A 20,854-nucleotide genomic window follows, 5' to 3' on the forward strand; every position below is an offset into this window, starting at 1 on the left:
ATGGAAAACTTTTCATATTCCGAATAATTGTTGATATAAATTCACCTATCAATTGTAAGGTAAAAAATAGGGAAGAGACAGTGGTGTAAGAAAATCAGGAAAACGAGCGGAATAGGTAGAAATAACAGTTTAAACGCAATTTAACTATTAGATGCCTTGTTTATTCCTGTGACGTGTTGCCACGATCACAGTCTGCACAAGAATGCCTCTTCGGCAAAACCCTGGCCGTGAGGACACCAACGTCACCATGGCCCTTAAAAACTATACATTGTATTCTAGACTCATAAACCTTGCGCCCCGGACAGCTGACGAAGCGCACATGGCTTACTCTCGTCCGATGCATCTACCTAAACTCTATATTTCTAACAGTGGTGTCAAATCTTTTCTAGTATAAACTATTTTGTAATACGTTTTGTAAATACGGTTGATAATGGATTGATTTTTCTAATCCATAGTCCCTGTTTGCATCAGCATTAATAGTTCGCATTATTTTCAGATAGAATATATTATACTTCAAATTTGTCGTTGCGATCTTTATGCTATTTATCTTTAATTGCAAAAGATACAGAAATAATTTTTGAAATACAAGAAATTCAGTGCCGAGTTATTTTTTTATCGTTATTAATAAACAAGTTGTATATACTACATATTTGTTTCAGCTGAAGTAGGAAATACACTCATATGCAACGTAGGCTTCCTTTGAATAAGTACACATTTGTAAATTTCGCAGTTTTTTAAATAAACAAATTTACAAATTTTCAAATTTCCTACATCGAACATTGTTAAGTGTACAAATGTTTGACTACTCAATTCTTCAAATTTTTAAATTTATAAATTTATAAACTTACAAATCTTTAAATTAAAAAATTCTCTAAACTTTGAAGTATTCAAATTTCAAATCGTCGCATTCCTTAATTTTCAAATAGATTCCAAATTTCTAAATTGTGTATTTTCACATTTTCCAATGTTTATATTTCCAAACGACGAAAATTGAGAAGTCTTTTATTTCTCAGATACTCTAAACTTTGAAATCTTCATACTACATATTTATGAAATTTTTAGATCTGCAAGTTAGACCAAATTTCAAAAACACCCAAGAGATTTTACTGGAGGATATACTCCCAGATCTTCACATCTCAAAGTTTCCAACTACCTATGTCTTTAATTTTCTTGCGTTTCGAAATTCTTAGGTCCCCAAAGATACACAAATTCCTGTAACACCATAGGTAACACCGTAGATCCCCAAATTTCAATGTTTACAAATTCCTATACGTTCAAACTGTTAGTTTCCAAATCCCTAAAACATTTGTTTATAATCTTTAATTATTTGCACCAATTTAATGCATATTATCCGACAGAACATATTTTATTCGTGTTAAACTTTTTAATCTGGAGAAATTTCGAATTTTTATTTAAGAGTACTTAAATGTTTACAAATTCAATTGCATAAGACGATTTATACAGATCACACGAATGTATGCACTTGGTTTGATAAAATCGGTTAAATCAAAGTAAAAATTGATAAATATGTCAGTACAGAATGAAACCATATGAATCGCTGTTCAGTCAGCAGAATAGCAGAAAATACGTGTCGTAGTGCGTATTGAATGTATCGAGGCGAGTAAATGCATTGGCGGGTTGTATATCCGGTCTGCGCTTTAGTATGCAGGCGGTGTATCGGTGCGGTGTATAGATGCCCTATCCTTGGCGAGGAGGGGCAGCTTCCGATTCTGATTTATTGGAATCCTCCGCTTCCGATATTTTACCCGATTCCTTCACGTACCGACGCGCATATACGCGACTTGTAGACGTCGGACTTCCTATCCACCAAGAACAGAATATCGGATATGTAATCGCGTACACTTGACCATCACACTCCACAAGGACGTGTCACATAAATTTGCTAATGTCTTAAATTCCTGCTATAGTAGCCTGAAACACGTACAAACTGACAAAATGTTACGTACCAGTTACAAATTATAGTAAGGAAGGAAATTTACGAATTGGAATATTCGATTTTATATTATCGAATATTGAAACATTGAATATGTAATATAATTCGATGACGTGAAAATATTGGAAAATACCACACTTATGACATATTAATTGAAAATATATGGTACGAAAAAAATGACTACAAATATCGCACTATATATGAAAATGACTACACTGTACTGTAAAACTATAGCCATCGCTTACGTTTTCAATTGATTTGAACTTTGGAAGAAAAATAATAAAAATCGTCTATATGACATGAAAGGGTATGGTTAATAACAATCTTTATAACAATTTTGTTAAAATTCTTTTATTGTACAAAGAAATATAATAAGCAAATTTATATATTAATGTGGAATGCCTATAGCATCAAATGAATAAAAATCAAATATTATTTATAAATATGATTTTAATAGCTTGTAGAACGGCCTTATTGTGTAATAAGTTTAAAAAGATCTGGGTGACATGCTAGCGATGAATTTTTGAAAAATTCTTTCGCTAATTTCTACTGCATCAATTAAAGAGCATACTATATGTATACCATATGCATCTGTCATCTTCAAAATGTGTTTACATTCACCAGAAATAGATACCGTTGCCTGCATCAGTTCTAAAATTTACAAATTTTTAATTTCCTGAATTCTTAAATTTTCAGAATTACAAATTTACATATTTCTAATTTCTTAACATTAAAAATTTTCCAGTTTCCACATTCACCCCTTCTGAATTACCAAGTTTTAGAATATTTAATGTATATTACTAAATTTTCAAGTTCAGAAATTTCAAATTTATAAATTTATAAGTTTAGAAATAATCAAGACTACAACGTTACAAATTTTTTAAATTCAACATTTTGAAATTTATAAATTTACAGATTTTTAATTTTTGAAATTTCCAAATCCACAAATTTCTAATTTTATGAATTCCCAAAGTCCACATTTTTAATTTCTTAAATTTCTATGTTATAATATTTCCAAATTCCTGAATTCTATATTTCTAAATTTTCAAATCTCTAATACACTAAGTTTCAAAACCTACAAATTTTGAAATTTTCGAATTTTCAGTTTCTTAAACTTTCTCCATTTTCAAATTCTTAACACCGAATGTACCCGAATTCCACATTCTTATTTTTCCACATTATCAAATTTCTCAAATACTAACATTTTTAGAGTTTTGAATTTCCAAGAGAGAAAATGTATAAATTTCCTAATTCTCCGGTTTTTAAACGTATAAAGTCTAAATTTTTTAAATTATTACATTTTTAAATTGTTCATTTTCAAATATACGAATTTACAAATTTGTAAATTTCCGTATGTTTAAATTGGAAATTGAAAAATTTTAAATCTTCATTGATTTTTGTCATATTGTTACATGTTTCGTGCATATTGGTGCCCGTGAGCTGTTCAGCGAGCACTTGACCTTCGTATCACTAGCATGGACGTAACTTATCAGAAATGAGTATTTCATTTTGTAATTGCAGGTATTTTTAAGGAAAAATAGTACTACAATCTGAACAAGTTGTGTATATTTTGAAACGTAATAATGCCGTGATTAATATGAGAAATTTAACGAAATGAAAATGAACAGATTTTTAGTGGTACAAAGCATTTCTTTTGTGTCCCGCGAGCCATTCGATCGTTTCGAGGTCGTCACACCGAAATTTTATAACTTCTAATAACCGGTGGAAGGGTGAAGCCGCGCTAGAAGAAAGACTGAGAGGCTAATTGATTTTGACGGGTCCTCGGTAGTACCGCAGAGACCATACCTACTCTCTTGCCAGCCTACTTCCTGTCAGTTTTCAGCCACGGTTTTACGATTATTCCGTGCCCCAGTGTAGCCGACGAGACTTTTACGAGGCACAAAAGACCCGCGTCTCAGATTTGCTCGCCGCCAGTGGTTGTTAGCGACAATTCCTTTCATTCTTCACTTTTTCCTTTTCCTCTGTTCTTATTTATCCATTCTCTCACTAAAAACGTTCTTCGTGATTGCCTTCGTGAGCGAAGCAACAGTACGAAAGATACCCCACGCATTTCAACTGGTCCTTAGGATATTCGCGACCTATTCGTTCCGGGTTCAATAAAACTTGACTTTTTGTAAACGCACAAAATATACAAAATGTATCATTTTAAGCGGTCCATACAATTATCCCTTGAGTTATTTGTTTTCCAAAAAATTACGGATAGGTTTGGGAACCGAATTTTTAAATTCTCAAAACACAACTCCCAAATTTTATAAAATTTCGAAACTATCGAAACTTGGAGTGGCGATTCTTTTGCAAGGAAAATATCGTATTTTACGAACAATTCTTCACAAAATTTATCAAGCTCACATGCATCATACGCACTCGATTCTGCAATTCTACGATCATGATTGCATCACACACCGAATATTTATTCATCAATATCCATTGATTTCATAAGTTTTCTTATCTGGGTCTTTAGAGTCTTAGATCACGAAAAGATCGCAGTTTCAAATTCTCAAGACTCGAAACTTTTTTAAGTTTTAAAGGGTTTTGAGGCTTTGACGTTTCGAAAAACTTCAAAAAAAGTTTCATGCGTAGATATCTTCGAAATTTCTCAGCTATCTTTATATCGTATATTTTTTGTCTCGAATGTTATCAATGTTCAAAACAAATATGATAATTTTTTTCGAAACGAAAATAAGCAGGCAGGAAAATCAATAAGGAAACATACATATATAGACTTGATGTTAACGCATTTATCAGAGAATCGTTTGATTGCCCCGTAAGGAGGGATAGAATCAAAACTTTTAGTGTTATTTGATATGATAATAATAATAATTTGTGATGTAAGTAATGACCACTCTGTTTTAGAAGATCTTTATAGTGCGGTGGTCGGTTTCATAACCTATCAAAGGATCGATTTCGGATCAAAAAGTGCGGTTGGCTTTGGTTACACGAAAATCTATCTATATACTCCAGATACATTCCTCATTAGCATTTGAACCCTTTGATGAGTTATCTTTTGTGCAGTAACCACAAACCAGTCTTTCATAATTGCTAAATATTTGTTTACTGCTATAATCTGATGGATTAGTTTAATAAATACTCCACTGTATTATTATTATCATTTTTAGTAGTTTCAGTTAATTTCTGTGAAAACTCCTCTTTAGAAAGTTCTTGGACATTCGATACAACATTGTTACTGTTATTTTGATGGCTGGTCAATTCATGCGTAAGTTCAGTATTTGACTTTTGCTCTTCATTTACATTGCCAGATATAAATTTTAATTTTTAATTGTAATTATCACAATTAAATTGTATCTATCAATACTTCTTTGATTTATTATAATTACTACTTATATAAATGATAGCAAATTATAGCGAAATAACATATGCTTCACTAAATTGAAGCTGAAGATTTGACATGAACGATTATACAATGCAAAATTATTAATTTTTAATTGCAACAATTCTGTTAGATTGCATCATATCAAATAGTCAATTTTGAAAAGTGAACAGTCAAATAGGAATTCATGACAGGAAAGTTCCTTGAAATAACATTGCTTAATCTCTTGACATCAAAAATATGACTAATACAACTGCTAAATGTATTGTTAAAAATTCTGATATAATAAAATGACTAGTTTCTAATTGTAGTTTTTAAAAAATATAAAAACTGTAAAATTCGTGTATTGTTTTATAGGGTTTCAATTAAAGTATTTTCATAATAATGACTACTGTTTGTTTAATACAATACTTTTAAAAAGTGTAGAATACGAAATTAGTTTGACAGATTTGAATCGCTTATACGAATCACCAAAGTGCACCGTTAATCGACTCCAATATACATGTATAATTTTTAACATTTTGTAACTTTAGAAAATATAGATATTACCATCTTGGTACCACCTACCTAGTCTAACAAGGGACCATCCCGAAGTCATAATTTCCGATTTTGATGAAACTTGGATTAATGTAGTTCTCGAAAAAATATTCGACACGTATTTTTTTTTAGCTGCCATCATTTATGTTAAGGGGGTGAAAATAGCCCTCAAAGTTGGGGGTGAGAATCACGTTTTGTGGAATATCTCGGGAGCCAAGAGGGATGATTTAATTGCAAAGTTGTGTAGTTTTTAATGTAGAATCCAATTGTGTAAATGGATTTTAAAAAATCGCGTTTGTTTAAATAATATATTAAAATATGACACTTTTTTGTTAATTTTTCTGTTTAAAAGTTGTTGTATCTTCTCGTAATTTTTTATGTGAAAAGTATACTAGTAAGTATAAAATACGGATAAAATGGAATTTTCATTTTTACATTGTAAATATAGTTAACGAAGTTGTATTTTTATCGTACCTTTGCGGGACGTAGCCTCGAATGCATATAATCAAGTATGTAAAGAGCTTCTACATCTTTACTGGTAACTGTATTACAGTGAACTTGAAAGTATTGTCTCAGGAGGAATAAATTTGGAAATCTTAAAAATTCCAAAAAATACTACAGGTTTAATTCAACCGTTAGATGTTTCCAGATGTCGCGTTTGGAAAAATTTTGTATGAAAATTATCAGATTTGGTCATAACATTAAATTTCAATATAAATTTAAATGCCAGTGATACTATAATAAAAATTCAATCGCACACACACAACCAATTATCAACACCTGGGTAAACAAAATTGTTCCAATATGCATGGTTTCGATGCAGCTATACATATTGACAAGAGGCCAGGAGAATTTGAAAACCCCGTAGAATTTTGTTTCGCCAACAAATCAAGTATAACTTGTAATCATTGTAGTAGTGTTATTTGTATAAAATGTTTGTGGTGTCAGGAGCATTTATGTTTTAATCATTTTTAGTGGAATATTATTATTGCAATCAATATATTGAATGAACTAATACTTTCATGATTTTCAGCCTTTTAAAAAACTGCAGGAACTAATATTAAAACCAGCCCTTTTCAGAGCTCCCATATATTCATCAACGTGGAACAGCTTGTTTTCAGTTGCCAAAAACTTAAAAAAATTTAAGCGCAGTAGCCTCCTTAATAAAAGCCTTGTGCCCGCAAGGAAAAATCTTAACGGTCACCGCCGGCTAACTTTTATGCTTGGGGCGGTAATTTTGATCTCAATTGAAAAAAATTTGTCATGTTGACTGTAATACAGTTACCAGTAAAGATGTAGAAGCTCTTTACATACTTGATTATATGCATTCGAGGCTGCGTCCCACAAAGGTACGATAAAAATACAACTTCGTTAACTATATTTACAATGTAAAAATGAAAATTCCATTTTATCCATATTCTATACTTACTAGTATACTTTTCACATAAAAAATTACGAGAAGATACAACAACTTTTAAACAGAAAAATTAACAAAAAAGTGTCATATTTGAATATATTATTTAAACAAACGCGATTTTTTAAAATCCATTTACACAATTGGATTCTACATTAAAAACTACACAACTTTGCAATTAAATCATCCCTCTTGGCTCCCGAGATATTCCACAAAACGTGATTCTCACCCCCAACTTTGAGGGCTATTTTCACCCCCTTAACATAAATGATGGCAGCTAAAAAAAAATACGTGTCGAATATTTTTTCGAGACCCACGTTATATCCAAGTTTCATCAAAATTGGAAATTATCACTTCGGGATTGTCCCTTGCAAGACTCGAGAAAGAACCTGAGATTAATGAAATATGCTTCGCGTAAACGTGAGACAATACAAGTTCGTTTGAAAACGTGGGTCAACGCTATTTTTACTAAAATTTGATATTCCATATTTTTGAAATTCTTGCGTGATATATAATACATCTGAAAATTATAAAATCGAAATGAAGAAAAGATATCATGCATTTATAAAACAAAACAATATCAATTTCTTTTTATATAAAACAAAAACATGTAAGATAATTTTAGAAATTGGGTTTAATTTTAATGATATGTGTAAAAATTGTATCAACTGTCCGTAACTTTGTTTAGTGGTTGACAATCTGAAGATTAACTCTTTCAGTACTCATTCAGTGAAGTAAAGAAATGGTAAAACCTTACCATGATACATATTTAATATATATTTAATATTTAGTAAACCAGAGATATTTCAAGTTTACTTTGTGCTGGGTCGAAGTTATTTTTTATACGAAAAGAGACTGTGTACTGAACACTTTTACATCAAGTATAGAAAAGAAAATATACATATTTTATTATTATATTAAAATATAATAAACTCAGTCGTGTAAGGTACACAATTTCAGTAAGTAAAAATGCCTTGTCGCTTTTATGATCCGTTAAGGGTTAATATAAACGATATACATTTTCTTATTTGCATTGCTAACTTTTGATTTCATTTGTATGATGTGCGAGTAGAACAACAAAAAGATTGAGAATTTCTTATGTTTCGTACATATACAATATAATTCTATGGAATTATTAGTTTTTTGTCTGTTTTATAACTATGGAATATTTCAGTTTAATTAGCCGATGCCCTTTCTTTCCAGTAAAATTTTTTTCTAACGGGTTTCCAGATATTGTACTAGTGCTACTAAATTAATGCACACATATATACGTTTGAATCTATGTGGCGTTTTAATGCGTGCCAACAACCTTGTGTTAAATCTATTTGTAATATTATGCACGGTAGAGAAAATTTCGTGGAACGTGACCTCTGATGGACCATCTCGAAGCGGTGACACGAACCGAGAGGGCTTTACCCTTCGTTCCCTCTTGGCTCGATATGCTAATGATTCATCATGTTTAAAGCGATACACGTGGATAGTTAGATTGTGAAATTAACGAATATAGTGTGCAAAAGTTTACAATGAAACGTATTTTTACTAGAAATATAGAGATCTCTGTGAGTTTTGTAATTAAAATATGTACTTAGATATTTTTAACTAAAACTAACAAATTTTGTTTTTTAATTTGACAATTTTAAGTGACATAGCTCTTAACAATTGTATGCATGTTTATATTATGTTGTACCTAGAAGAAGATGTGTTACTCTGAATATCAATGCATCGATAACAGAATAATTTGAAATAAACATATTTGGTGATTTTCCTTGCATTATAATATTATAATCCACTTGAAATGTAATATGTATCATTATCATTGTCTTATTGACATAAACACAGAAATTGACTTTAAGGGATTGTTAGTTATTGACTAGCAGTCGTAATAATAGTTTATCGTAGATGTCATGAAAACTGTTATCATTAAACGGAAATAAGTGAATACTTCTCTTTTTATTTAAATGCTGTGATTTCATAAGAGATTATTTTTTAACCTTACGCAATTTCATGAACGAATCATTAAAAATGCAATTTATCGACCTTTACAAAAACAAATTCCAAGATTAATACGTTGAACTTCATTCGCTTTTTCATTTACGGATACACTTATTAATTTTCGAGTATTATGATTCTACATTTAACAAGGGAATACAAACTAAGTAGTATCGATCAATTGAGTTTGACTCGCCGCCTGAGCTTCCTAGTAATTTCTGGGTAATGGACTAGATATCGCAAGATGATCCATGTCTCGGGTATTCCCAAAAAGTCAGCAATGTAAGCGAAGACTGGTTGTTCGTATAGAATACCCTGGTGACTGGGCTTACTCATCCGTCCGCGTTTCCATCGTACTAAGAATCAGGGATATCGGGAACACTGCTGTTGCTGCTCGTTTAATCGGTGACTAAACCTGCTAACCTGTTATTGAACTATACTGCTCCTATAATGAAAGAGTCGTGCAAAATTTTGCATATGTATGAACGATTGGTGCTGAATACCATGGTAGGGTATCGGAATGAAGACGTTTAGTGCTTCATGGCCGCTCATTGGTACCCTTGATATACTGATACTGGTTATTTGCATATAACGTGAAAGTTACCTCGATGAAATTATTCCTTCTTCGTTAAAAACTTTAATACTTTCTTCTACTCGTTTTTTCTTGGTTACTTTTTATGTTCTTGGTTTTTACACGCAAGGACTGATTAGGAAGTTACATTCTGAATTTAAGACTATTTATCAAATATTGTTAAAACTTTATGTTAATCTTGTCCTTAATTATCATGTCGGCAGTATAACGGATACTTTAGCAGGCTTTCTCAATTTTGTTTTAAACGTAAAATAGATAATTAATTTCTCTCATTTTGTATGGCTAACAAACACTATGATTATTAATAATCATATTTACTTAATTTAATGTAATTTTTATATTTCTTTCGAAAGTTGGTTCTGCTTTACTTGATTTTTAAACTTTTACTCGTACGTGGACATTTAGTTTTTTATAATTTGATAACCAATGGCAGTATATACGAACGTTATTTTTTTTAATGTGTATTATCGATGCGGTAGACATTGTTTTATTCAACTTTTTTCCATTTAAAACAAATAAGATATAATTACATAATAAATTACATTCTTTCTGTTTCCCAGATTAAAAAGATCATTCTGGAAGAGGTTAATCATAAAACTTCCAGTTCGCGTATGACATTTTCATGTATTATCCAGTTGACTCTCATATACCATTAGTGGTGCGCATATCCCTGATCAACAATCGTTGCTGTATAGTATATTTGTTATTTTTTTTAACCGACTTCGAAAAAGGAGGAGGTTACTCAATTCAATCAGTATATATTTTTTTTTTTCTATGTATGTTCGCCGATTACGCCTAGCTGGGTGGACCGATCGGAACGAAACCTTTTGCGTCTGGTAGGTTCTGGCTCCCCATTGGTACCATTATAAAAAAATTTTTCATTTTTTAATTGCAAAGTATTGTTATTGCAAAACAACCGGCAACTTTTGAAATAAACTTTTCTCGATTTTAGTACGCTTTTAATATCTTATCACGGACATGATTCTGAACAATTTTATTCATATACAAATTTCGCGGAAAACTTTTGTTTTCGAGATATTAGTGAAAAATTGTTATTAACTTCTGAAATCAACTTCGAACGATTTTAATGTCCTTCGAATATGTTGTTAGGGGCGTGGTTCTGGACAACTGCTTCCTCTTGCATAATTGACGGAAAGCTTTTGTTTTCGAGATATTAGCGAAAATTGTTGTTAACTTTTGAAACCAACTTCGAACGATTTTTATGTTCTTCTAATACGTTATTAGTGGCATAATTCTGAACGAGTTTTTTCTTATGCATAATTGACGGAAAACATTAGTTTTCGTGATATTAGCGAAAAACTATTGTTATTAATATTAGTGGAACGCCCCGTGCTATGCACGGGAAAGACAAGAAAGGGCAATTACAATGCACTGTACCAAAACACTAACTAAGCTTTACCGCTCTGACACGCGACTTATACAGCAAGATGAGTTCACGTTGACGTTGGTATATTATTCCCATTCCTTGGTACAGTCCCCGTATCGTTCTAAAAATGCATCAATTTGATTCGTTCGAAAATTTGTTGCGCAGGATCTGCTATTATTTTACGGGTACTCTGACCCTTGTGCAGTCCTAAACCGTAAGAGATACACATGCGCGGTAAATTTTTGCAAAAAAAGTTAACAAAGAACAAATGGATGAAGCACCCTCAGTCATGGTGTAATTAGTTTGTACTTGTCCCTGAAAGAGTGCCCCTTATTTTTTTTTCTATGCATGTTCGCCGGTTTTTCCTAGGTGGGTGGTCCGATCGGAACAAAGCCGTTCGCATCTTGTAGAGTCTGACTCCCCATTGTTACCATTACCAAAAATTTTTTCATTTTTTAGTTGCAAAGGATTATTGTTGCAAAAAAAAATTGAAAAACGAATATCCATGTTGTCTTTTACTTAATTATGCTCATGGCATTTACGCAGAAAAAAAAAGCCCGGAAGAACTGTCTCACAGTATCCTATACAATTCTCCCCATTCCACTAAAAAGCGTGAAATAAAATAATTTTAAGAAAAATAATACACCGTCTTCGAAATGCACTAAAAAGTATAAAATAATTTCTATTTCCTAATGAAGTAATTTCTATTTCATTCAATCATACAACTACGTCACACATATGAATGAAACCTATTTACTCGTTAGGTAGTATATTAAATACATTTCAACCTTTTCGGAGGCGGCGCAAAATTAAAAATACGTCAGTAAACGTTGCTGCCAATAACCAGTTGATTGTGATATGGCGTATTGGAAATTAATAAATCCTGAGAAAGAATACGATCCATTATAGATATATCTGGTAATATACGTAAATGTAACGACTGCATCTTCATTTCGCAACGTTTCTGATACAAATGAAATTGAATCGACTTCGTTCGCATGTGGAAGCCATGGACCTAAGAACCTATAAACGGAGCCCACGACGCGGGAATTACCAAATTTGCGGCAGATGGGCTCTATCTTTATAGTATATGCGGCGATCGAGTCTTTCCGTCGCATACTATATGAATCTAGATAGACCATAGTTACATTCTCTACGCACTAACACCTACTTCGCGGCGTGCTGTCGAGTTATATGTATAGAAAAAGAAATAGCTATACAGGCTTTGCTTATGTTCGGCTGTCCAAAGGTTGACATGTTCAAGAAAACCTTTTAATTTTGCGCCGCCTCCGAAAAGGTTCAAAAGTATTTAATATACTACCTAACGAGTAAATAGGTTTTATTCGCATGTGTGACGTAATTGTATGATTGAATGAAATAGAAATTACTTCATTAGGAAATAGAAATTATTTTATACTTTTTAGTGCATTTCGAAGTCGGTGTATTTTTTTTCTTAAAATTATTTTATTCTCTATATGAAAGACTTACTAGTATAACAATTTGTATACCTGATATAACTGATTCATTTAATAATTTAAATACCTAATATTAATCAAAGTGTAGTTCTATACATTTTATAAGAGTGGATCATAATTAATCAGTTCTTTTAATTCACACGGTTAATATTTCTAGTAATTTATACTGTTATGTGATAATAAACATGTATAAAATCTAAAAATTATAATACAACACTTGTACATGCAGGACCTTTTATCTTTAATTACATTTTCATATTAAAAAATAAAATATGTAATAAAGAGGCTGTATAACTCATACGTGAAATTTCTTTATTTTTCAGTCATACTTCTCTGATCGTATATTTATAATAATATTTGATTTTATAATTCTAGGCGAAGCGAACTTTCAACATCGATTTCGCTAATTTGCATTCGACATTTAAGGACAATCGGTACGATTGGCTTCCTGGGCCGAATGAAATTCCCAAGCAATTAGGAGAAATGCTAGATCAAGAGTACCTCGATAGATTAGAGGTATGTATAAGATGTAATTTGTTTCTTCTTCTTCTATTTTCTTGTGTTTGTTGATATGCTGCGCGGAAGCAATAGTTTAGTGTAATAAAATATATTACTAGCCAAACGTATCAAACTATCCTTCGGTAAACATGTGTGTGGAATTTTTTGAATAACCAATGAAAATTTATTTTTGTTAAATAATATTATACCATAATTATCGTTTGCCTCACATAAAAATGATTCATTTTGTTTCATTTGCGTAAATAAAGATTAATAATAACATCATTAATATTAAACATCATTTGTACAATCATAAGTAGCAAAACAAGTAGTCTTTCTGATATAATATTTTTTCGAAGTTACAAATATAAAATTATATTCATAGAACTTATTTCATGTGATTTCTGTGATATAATATAATTTTGTATAAGATGGTCTCATATTTTTAACCCACAGTGCATGAATACATATATAAAAAAATTTAATAGTTGTAATATAATTCACGTGTAAGTAATATTTTAAAATGCTGTTTTCCTTTCATACACCCCAATTTATACATAAATTGTCTTCGAGGATATAGGTATTACTAAAGATTGTTTATTATCTTCACAGCTCGATACAGCCCTTATTGATGCGTATGAATACATGCAAAAGTATGCAGTGGGCCTGGAGCAAATAGTTTGGGACCAAGAAGATCTTCAACTCGAATTTCGCAATCAGTTCGAACAAACGGAGTACAAACTACGAACGGTAAGTAACAAACTTTGTTCCTGTGAATAATATTGCACGTTACAAAGTTTTATTCCACAAATTTTTTGTTTCCCCAGTTAAAAAAGAAGTATTGCACTACTTTCGCAATAGCAATGTCTAACCGACTATAATTAGCCTGAATCGCGTTATGTTCCATTGTCACAAACAAAGAGAAAAAAAGTACTTTACTGATTTTACGAGTTTTACACAAAACCTTCGCAACTAATTGTAGGCTTTACAGTCGTAAAATGAAAAAAAAAGCTTTATGGGTTTATCGTTCATTGCAGTCTACCAGTTTAGATTGTTCCTCTTTTAAATTGATTTTTGTTCGATTTCACTGATTTCGCGATACCTTTCTTTTTAAATGAAAATATCTTTCCCTACTTGTACGTGTTTACTTTTGTTTAAATATTGTTTATACATACCAATGGTTAAACACACAATTTTATACTTCTACTAAAAATTGTAAATTTTTATTTCAATTTTGTTTCTTATTATTTATTACATATTCGAATAAATTGAACAGTTATTAACCTTTTTAATCGGAGAAAAATCTATAATAATTTCTTTAAACTTTTTTAATAATAAATATGTAGAAGTTAATTATTAGATTCGTACTAAATTTTTAACCTTTCTATACATTTCTCTTAAAACTTCGCATAGAAATTATCGGGATTATGGCAAAAAATTAAATTGAATGATGCTTTACTTCAGGAAAATGGGTTAATAGTTAAACTTGAATAGATAATTCTCGAAAAAGAAAATGCTTAGTTTGTGTATTAAATAACTAACAGAATGTAATGAATACCTTTGAAATGAATTTTAAATAACGATGAAAATAATTTAATATATGTTATAACCAACAAGATTTTTATAATAACTTTAAAATACGTTTTCTCATCGTAATAAAAAATGTAAACATGTAAGTTTGCAAATAAATTATAAAGTAATAGAGATATGTCACTTTAATCCTTTCGTTACAGCAATCCGTTGTAAGTGACGACGCTGAATTGGGCACACCGCCGCGAAGTGTGGTGCTTTTCGACGCCACTTTGGGATTCTTTTGTATGCACACTATTTTGAGAGTTACATAACAACTATTTCGTCGTATAATATGAAAAACATTAAAATGAGTATATCTTATGTTGTTGCATACGTGTTGACTATAGTTCGTACCCGATACACAGGTCGTACCGCTAATGTCGATTATAGTCCGCAATAGTTGGCACCCACACACACAGTACGTCGTGCGGACTCCGACTATAGTCGGCAACCGTAACGAAAGGGTTAATATTTAGAAATTGTTTTCATAGATACTACAAAATAAAATTTTAACTTTTTTCAAAGAAATGTAACTGTCAGTATAATATTACAGTTTTTGGTAGTCGTTATTAATTGGTAGTCGTTACATCTACGACAAAGACTGTATTATCTGCAATAAACTTATTTCATTTAGAAAGAAAAATCTGTTATTTACAATAGATCGCACGATGTTTCTACTCTCTGAATTACTTGTTTCTTTTAAATTATGTTTTTTCTTTAAACTGCAACTATCTCTTTAATTATATAATTTTCTAAAAACCATATGCTGCATTATAGACAATACATTTTTCTTCGTGAATTAATGAATAGTATATCTGTCAATATCTAATTTTATACTTTACATGTTCCAATTTTGATCAGACATGGCGACTAATAATTGGAATCTACAAATAGTTTCATGGTTTTCTTATATTTATTTTTTATATAAAAATTAGAAAATATTTCGTATACAATTTGTATTTTTTAAAAACATTTGCACTTTTCATTCCTAAATATTTGTAAACTACTTTGAAGTGTTGTACTCAGTAACTCCAATTTTTGTCTGAATCCACGTACCTCATCTTAATTATTATATAACGTAATACAAAAAGGAAGTTAGTCAGCACTTATCTACAAATAAAAATAAGAAAAACACTGAAATTATATTGCAATATGAATCTATTGCAACGGTTAAAGAGAGGTGATGTTTAAGTTTTAATTTATGCAACCTATCCAACAAAACCGATATTCCGTCAAACGGAATCAGACGTATATTTCGTTCCATAAGCCCATTGACCAAGCATCCAAGCCCGTGGCCAGTCCATTAACCTCAAAACAATTTTCGGTTGCAGGTTCTCTGCGAACTGCAGGTGGCGCTGGTGGAGCGTCAATTATCGTCACGTCCCGACGTCACTCGAGACATCATGTCACCCGAGTTTCGTGCAGTGTCATCTTCGGAAACGTATCGAAACCTACGTGACTGGTTAATTTTTCGAGATTATATGAACGGTCTCGAGTATGTGGTACAGGTGTTTGAGCATTTACGCCGTGGTCTGCAGTCCTGAGGATGGAAAGGCGGAAGCCGAAGAAGGGTTACCAGGCGACGACTCGCGCATCTCCGGAAACCAGAACGACAACCCAGTCTGGATGGCGAAGTTTCGTCATGAGATTGGAAAGCGAGCATAGGCATGCTCTGTCAAGCAGGCCCAGAAGCTTTCAAATCCCATCCTGGTTTCTCTGTCGAGATGTGTCTCTCCGTAAGAACTATTCGTCATGGGGGTTATCAGCAAGAAAACAAAGCTGGTTCACCGTGAAGCCTATATCCTATATCGTTTGGTCGCAAATTGAATTGACTACCATGACTTTGAAAGAGAATTGGTCGAGTTTCGTCAATGATAACATGCTGGAAACTAGAGTCGTGTAATCAGCAGCCCACATTGGCTTTCGCCGCCCTTAGTTCACGATCGTGCAGACGCGTTCGTTTTGTCCATATCCAAAGTATCGTTATTAAAGTGTTAAGATGGGTAGTAAGTGACAGATTACGAAGATGTCAGCCAGTTCCGAACGACATACTTGATGGAAGAGTTTTAATGATGACTTCTTTCGCGTCGTGCGATATGGCTGTTGCGTCTGATAAATTTTAGACATTTTTACTTCGTAGTATTTTATTATTGGATCGCATCTAGTATTTTTAGAATATTTTAACCGCACACTTACATTGGTTTTACTTTTTTGAATAAAGATTAATAGTTCAAAATTCAATGACAGCCATACCAACGATCGTTTTCAGCACATTTTTATTCACTAGTGTTTGAAAGTGTTGAAAATGAAACGCGAAAGGGGTGTTTGGTGGGAATAGGATTCACAGGGAATCCGTTTAAACGAGCTTGTGCACCGCAGCGGTATTATATCCTAAGTACACAAGAAAATACACAGTATTCGCGCTTTAACTTAAACGTAAGGTAAAAAAAGAAAGGGAAATTGAATACGTGGTTATCACGCGAACATTATTATCACAAATACGACGTCTGTTGAAACGTCATAAACAAGCCATCCACGTTTCGCTCTTAATCCTACATGATAATTTATTTGACTAACTGTAATATTATTATTATTATTATTATTATTATTATTATTATTATTATATTCATATTTATTCAGATTATTTATTTTATTTTTATAAAGATTTTACATTGTCCAATTAACTGTATTTAAAGTGTCTAGTTGAGCTTAAAATTATCTAGAGAATAAGGAAGCAGAAGAAGATATATTATTAATATTATTATTATTAATGTTATTCGTACAATTTTAATAGTATTGTAGGGGGAGAAGAGAGATACGTATTGCCGCTGCTGCTGCTATTTCCTTTTGATTGACGTACCTCCTAAAGGTATGGAAAATGATGTAAATTTTGAAGAATAGGATCAACAACAGCCCCGCCCCCTTCCTCCTACATTTTATTTATTATTATTATTATTTTTTTTGTTTCATGCAATCATACAAAACCAATTTTATTTCGATATATATATGATCGAGTAGTCTTTTTAGAAGAGTCTTTTTGGCTTCTTTTTTCTTTTTGGTCCGATACTCATACGAAACTGTGGTAGATTCAATGTAATGCGTGGCACGAAAGTATCATATTATTTTTGTCAATCACGGTCATATTTTTACTTTTTGAGATATAAAATCTTTTCTTATTTTATAAACGTCAAATATTGTTTCATTTTTAATAATACTTTGACGGCCAATGTCATTATTAACTTTTCTCGCTAATGTGTTTTACTTCATTTCTGTTTACTGTTTTATATACTGATTACAGTTTAGAGGTTTGTAATTTTTATAATGTAGATTAGCGAGTATTATTCCACGAAAAAGATTCTTGTCCCTTTTCCGAGATACGAAGAGATCTAAATTTATAGATATTATTGATTCTATGAAATACGAGGTTTCCGAAGTGTCAACAATCCGCAACAATGCTTTTACTTTTTTGTGATACAAATTTTCGCGCCAGAATAGTGTGAGTCACGCTTAGCACTGCATATCGACATTCGCTCGAAGATGATCGACGTTGCACACTTCTATTGTACTTAACAATTTTTCGGGCTGAAACTTTTTAATTTTCATGTTATTGATGGCCTATAAACTTACTGTTAAATAATGTTTTTATGAGCGTGTTTTGCATAAGGACCATAATATTTTTAATTTCATATCATAGTGTCTGTGATATGCATCGTCGAACATCTCTCAAGCAAAATGCTTGTCATGCTTGAATTAAAATATCTGATTCTTGTGTCGAGAAAAGAGAAAAAGGAGCGAAATGACTAAGAAAAAAGAAAAAGAGTGGACGTGTGCCTGTATATGCGAGTGTAAATACGAAAGAAAGACCGATTTGTGTGGCAATGTCGATCTCGTGAATCGATCTCGAATGCGCATTTCATTTTATCACATTGTTTTATATATTTTTTATTTAATAGACCGTCATTTGTTTCATTTCTTTTTAAGCATCGATCATTTCTGTTTAGTAAAGAAGACTGCCATTTTAGTTCAGATTCTTTTAACCCTTGTGTCTACAATAACAGATACTCTTTTTGATGAATAACGAAATAAGTCATTCAAAGTTTCGCTATTGAAAACAGATGCAAAAGGTCCTTGTTTTATCATCTATTAAAATTATTCAATGGTAATCACATTTGCAATCTAAACATTTTATTTTTAATCTAAAATTTGTTCCTATTCTAAGAAATGAAAGATCTAATAGTCATTTATCCGACATGTGATGGTAAAGTTATGAAAAATGCGGTTAAATGTAAGAATATGTTGTAAGTATAACTAATTTAGTCATCTATCTGTGAAATAATTATTTAGAAAGATTACAATACAATTATATGTTTTGTACATTTTAATATTTACAATAACTATAAGTATCCACTTTTCATCTTTGCTTATCGGAAAAAAATCCGAAATATAACGGCCATCTTATAATTGCGATTAGTTTGCGCTTTCTACATTACTTTATTAAGGCTCCCACTATTTCTAAAGTAAATATATATTGGGTCTTGATCTCTCAGAACCCAAACATTACATCATAAACAACTTTTTTCATTTTGATAATTTGACTCGTCAATTTTATCATTAATTAGTATTTATTAAGTACTTCTCGTATTTATTAAACATAAATTTAACATAATTTTGGTAAATAAACGTCGGTATATTTTTCTTAACGTGAAAATTATCGCAGTAGAATGTGATGTGCAGAAAATAAGACTGAAAAGTAGCAACAATATGACCAGTCATATTTTTACATTCAACCATATTTTTTATAATTCTTCATTACTTCTCAGACAAATAGCTATTCGATTATTTTATTTTTGTGTATAGTGAAAGAACTTTTATTTTGAATGACAGCCAAAATTCGTCTGTTTTTAGTATTGTTTTTTTTTTTAAAAACGTTAATGACACTCACCGGTGACAGGATAATCGGATAACTGAAAAAAAGTTAAAAAAAATATTAAATAGTATTATTATTGTACTATATATGCAAAGTAGCGACTGGAATATTTGAGTTGGAATTATAATAGGTCTTTTTACATAGGGCCATTTACATTATAGCGGTCAATGTGTTAAGTAATGAAAGTGTTAAAAAATCGATAAAATGTTTAACGTTGCAAACGAGTCATACATTAATATACTCTTTAGGAAAGACTTCAATGTTCCAATCGTAAGCAGCAGCGCAACTTGTTGAAATGTTGATGAGCAAAGGACAATTCTATCGATTGCCAATAAGTATTTTGTCTTTTTCTTCTTAAATGGAATTTGTTTCTATGTATCTATCAAAATTCATATTTGTATCAAAATCGGTGTGTAATTTCATATGTAAAGATACATAGAATGTGCCAGGTGAATACAACAAACAAATTGTATTTATAATCTTTCTCAAAATCTATTGAACGAACGATATAAAAATGAGTAAAAAATTGGTTTCCAGAAAACAACCGGGCATATTCTATGCGACTGATACAAACAATATACAATAAATTTTCTGTAGAATAATTATTGATTGCTTGGTGTATGTTGTACATAAACAAATTTGATGATATAGAAACCTCAAAGTATAATTATATATGTGAATATGTAACCTTCTTGGGGGGCAAATGACTCCCAAAATGCCCGTTCCGTTGTATCATATTAAACCAAAGACAGTTCTACATGGTGTATCTTGCGTTTTATTTAATTTTAATAACCTTCTTCCAGTTCCTCAACTCTTCCTTCTGAAATAATATTTAACTAAATGCTAATACCTTTATTTAACATGACAATTCTTTATCTACCAGCAATTGAAACGATCATAACTACAGAAGAATCATAAATAATTATTCTTGATATTTTGTGATGTATCATATGTGATATATGATACATACTGAAGCGATGTAATTTAGAAAAATTATAAAGAATTACACTTAATATTTTTAATAACTTTTTGAATGGTTGAAGTATAATCGATTATAGTTATAGTTAATGAGGTTTTTGAGTAAAAAGATTCTAAAAATATTAAAAATTTTAAACAATTAAAATTTTGCTGATAATTAAGATCCGAATTAATTAGTATTA

General features: G+C 31.2%; 1 protein-coding gene across 1 annotated transcript in view; it reads left to right on the forward strand.

Annotated features, from left to right (window-relative positions):
* The window catches only part of LOC100881431 (uncharacterized), a 32,761-nt gene extending 12,303 nt beyond the window's left edge, over nucleotides 1-20,458 (forward strand). Inside the window, exons 3-5 of the mRNA XM_003704731.3 lie at nucleotides 13,073-13,213; nucleotides 13,808-13,945; nucleotides 16,099-20,458. Coding sequence (XP_003704779.1) covers nucleotides 13,073-13,213; nucleotides 13,808-13,945; nucleotides 16,099-16,311 — 492 coding nt within the window. The 3' untranslated portion in view covers nucleotides 16,312-20,458. The remainder of the gene's footprint in view (nucleotides 1-13,072; nucleotides 13,214-13,807; nucleotides 13,946-16,098) is intronic.
* The last annotated feature ends 396 nt before the right edge of the window (nucleotides 20,459-20,854 follow it).

The sequence above is a fragment of the Megachile rotundata genome, chromosome 9, assembly GCF_050947335.1.
Source record: "Megachile rotundata isolate GNS110a chromosome 9, iyMegRotu1, whole genome shotgun sequence".
NCBI lineage: Eukaryota > Metazoa > Arthropoda > Insecta > Hymenoptera > Megachilidae > Megachile > Megachile rotundata.